Source organism: Rana temporaria, chromosome 1 (genome assembly GCF_905171775.1).
Source record: "Rana temporaria chromosome 1, aRanTem1.1, whole genome shotgun sequence".
Taxonomy (NCBI): Eukaryota; Metazoa; Chordata; class Amphibia; order Anura; family Ranidae; genus Rana; species Rana temporaria.
Window position 1 is genome coordinate 675,601,403 of NC_053489.1, and position 2,489 is coordinate 675,603,891.

Genomic DNA, 2,489 nt, shown 5'->3' on the forward strand with positions numbered 1-2,489 from the left:
GTCTCGAAATCTTGTCAGTAGGACAGAAAGTGAGGAAAATTCTCCTAATGGTGCTCCGGATAGCAGTGAAAAAAGTTTACAGTTCTAATCCTTTGCGACTCCATCCAAAGCTGGAAAAAAAAAATATATATATATATATATATATATATATATATATATATATATATGTTTAGGTTATAGATACACTGCAAAGGTTCCGGCTCCAGGGATGTAATCCCAACCTTCACTGGCCTGAAGCCTAAATAATCTGAACTCGTGTATGGTCGTTCCTGGTCAGCGACACACTAGGTCAGTGATGGCGAACGTTGGCACCCCAGATGTTTTGAAACAACATTTCCCATGATGCTCCACTACACTGCAGAGTGCATGAGCATTATGGGAAATGTAGTTCCAAAACATCTGGGGTGCCAAGGTTCGCCATCACTGCACTAGGTAGTAAAGGGAGGTTTAGGATGAAGATGACGGGCCGGAGTCTGCAGCTTTATAAAATAAAATCAATAATGTTGGTTTTTGTCCACCGCTTTCTACTACTTGCCGAGTATTTCACCAATCAGGTTGCTCACATCCATTTCCCCTCAGATATTTTCATACAGGAACCACTCCCTACCAATAATCCAACATGGAGGGGCTCGGTGAAGGTGGTGGTGAAGGTGATGAGGGGTCGGATCGGGTCACACAATTCGTAAAAGGAGATCCTCCCGGCCTGATAATCCAGATAGATCATAACTCTGTTACTGGAGATATTTCCGGTTATTTGGATCTTCTTCCTGTCATGTATCAGTGAGTACTGATTACCCCCAAACCTCTCCAAACCCCAGGATTTCTGATTGTATCCAATCACTGACTGACATCCTTTCCTGTCTATACTGGGGTAACACATGCCAACTATCCAGCACTCTGACCCCCCGACATTCACTTCCCAGAAGTGTCGCCCTGAGGATAAACTCTGACTGCTTATCACCTGATCATATTGAAATCTCTCTGGTGTTTCGGGGCGATTCTGATTCGATGATGAGGATGCAGTTGTCCGATCATCTGATATATAGATATTATTACCAGCTGTGCTCACATCCAGTAATAGGTCTGTAACCCCCAAAGGAACTTTGCCCTTTGCAACAGAATGTGGATAGACACGTGTGCCTGTAGGTTTCTGGACAACTACCCCAGACACGATATCAGATAAACCCGTGTGTAATGTGTGCGAGATCCACGCCACATCCAGATCCACTCCCTCGTGGAGGAGTCCATCACGTGCCTCTCTGTTATCTCCAACTTCTATATCACACAAGCCACCTCTGCCCGATTTCTGTAGGACAGTCAGTGAATCCTTCATGTTACACAGCTCCTCAATGTCCCCCATCTTCCTGGACAATTCCTCTTCCTTTATTAACAGCTGTTGGATCATATCAGACAGTAAGAGACAGACCCGGTCTGCCTGCCCGGAGATCTCACTCAGGACTCTTTTCTCCAGGTTTTCCAGACGTCCCCTGAGGTCTCCGAATAGGGCAGTGACTTTCTCCGTTTCATCATCTGCCGTTTCTTGTACTTTACTCCTGCGTTCCTGCAGACTCTGGACTCCATTCTCTATCTCCTCTCTCACTGGCATCAGTTTCTTCAAAACATTTCTCAGTTTCTTCTTCCTAATCTTGGAGGCCTCATCCAGAGTCTCCACATGGTGTCCCCAGTGTTCCTCATCCAGCCTGCAGGACAGACAAATACAGGTGGAGTCCTTAGTGCAGTAAAACTTCAGTACTTCCTTATGGACAGAGCATTCCCTGTTCTCCGGGGGAGCGGTGGGGCCACATAAGACATGTTTTGGTGACTTGCTGTGGAACTTCAGATGATTGTGACACAGAGAAGCTTCACATACTAACAAGGATTTCATAGATGTTTGAATACAGTATGTAGATTTTTGATCTGGCTGAGCAGACAGGAAATCGTGCACTAGGTTACGTAGTGTAATGTTCCTTCGCAGTGCAGGCCGCTGTTGGAAATCTTCTCTGCATTCAGGACAGGAATACCCTCCAGACCGCTGCTGTATATCCAACACATGACCAATACAGTTCCGACAGAAGTTGTGTCCACACTTCAGGGTTACGGGATCTGTATAAATGTTCAGACACAGGGCACACTCCAGCTCCTTCCTCGAATCAGCAGATGCCATCACTAAAAGTAGAAGAGAAAAATTACAGTAAAGTCTGACACTCAGTAATCAGATCTGTACCATGCTACACAGGGTAAGAGACTGAAGGTGGATCAACAGTTAATCAATAATGGGAATTTTGGAAAACATATTCAATAAGCGCCTGAGCCAACTTGTTGCTGCACTGGTCAATATACTCCATCACCTTCCCAAGCTATCTTCTTGGGAAGATGTCAAAGCAGACAATCATAGGCGACAAAGGAATTCTACCTGTGCCTAAGTATACACAGTATGCAAAACTCATATCTGGTAATCATAAGGAAAACTTACAGGGAGGGAAAATAAG

General features: G+C 44.9%; 1 protein-coding gene across 1 annotated transcript; it reads right to left on the reverse strand.

The window, feature by feature from the left end:
* Positions 1–559: 559 nt before the first annotated feature.
* LOC120944946 (E3 ubiquitin-protein ligase TRIM39-like) lies at positions 560–2,164 on the reverse strand. The gene has a single exon (XM_040358722.1). It carries the CDS (start codon positions 2,162–2,164, stop codon positions 560–562), a length of 1,605 nt encoding a protein of 534 aa, XP_040214656.1.
* Between the last annotated feature and the right edge of the window lie 325 nt (positions 2,165–2,489).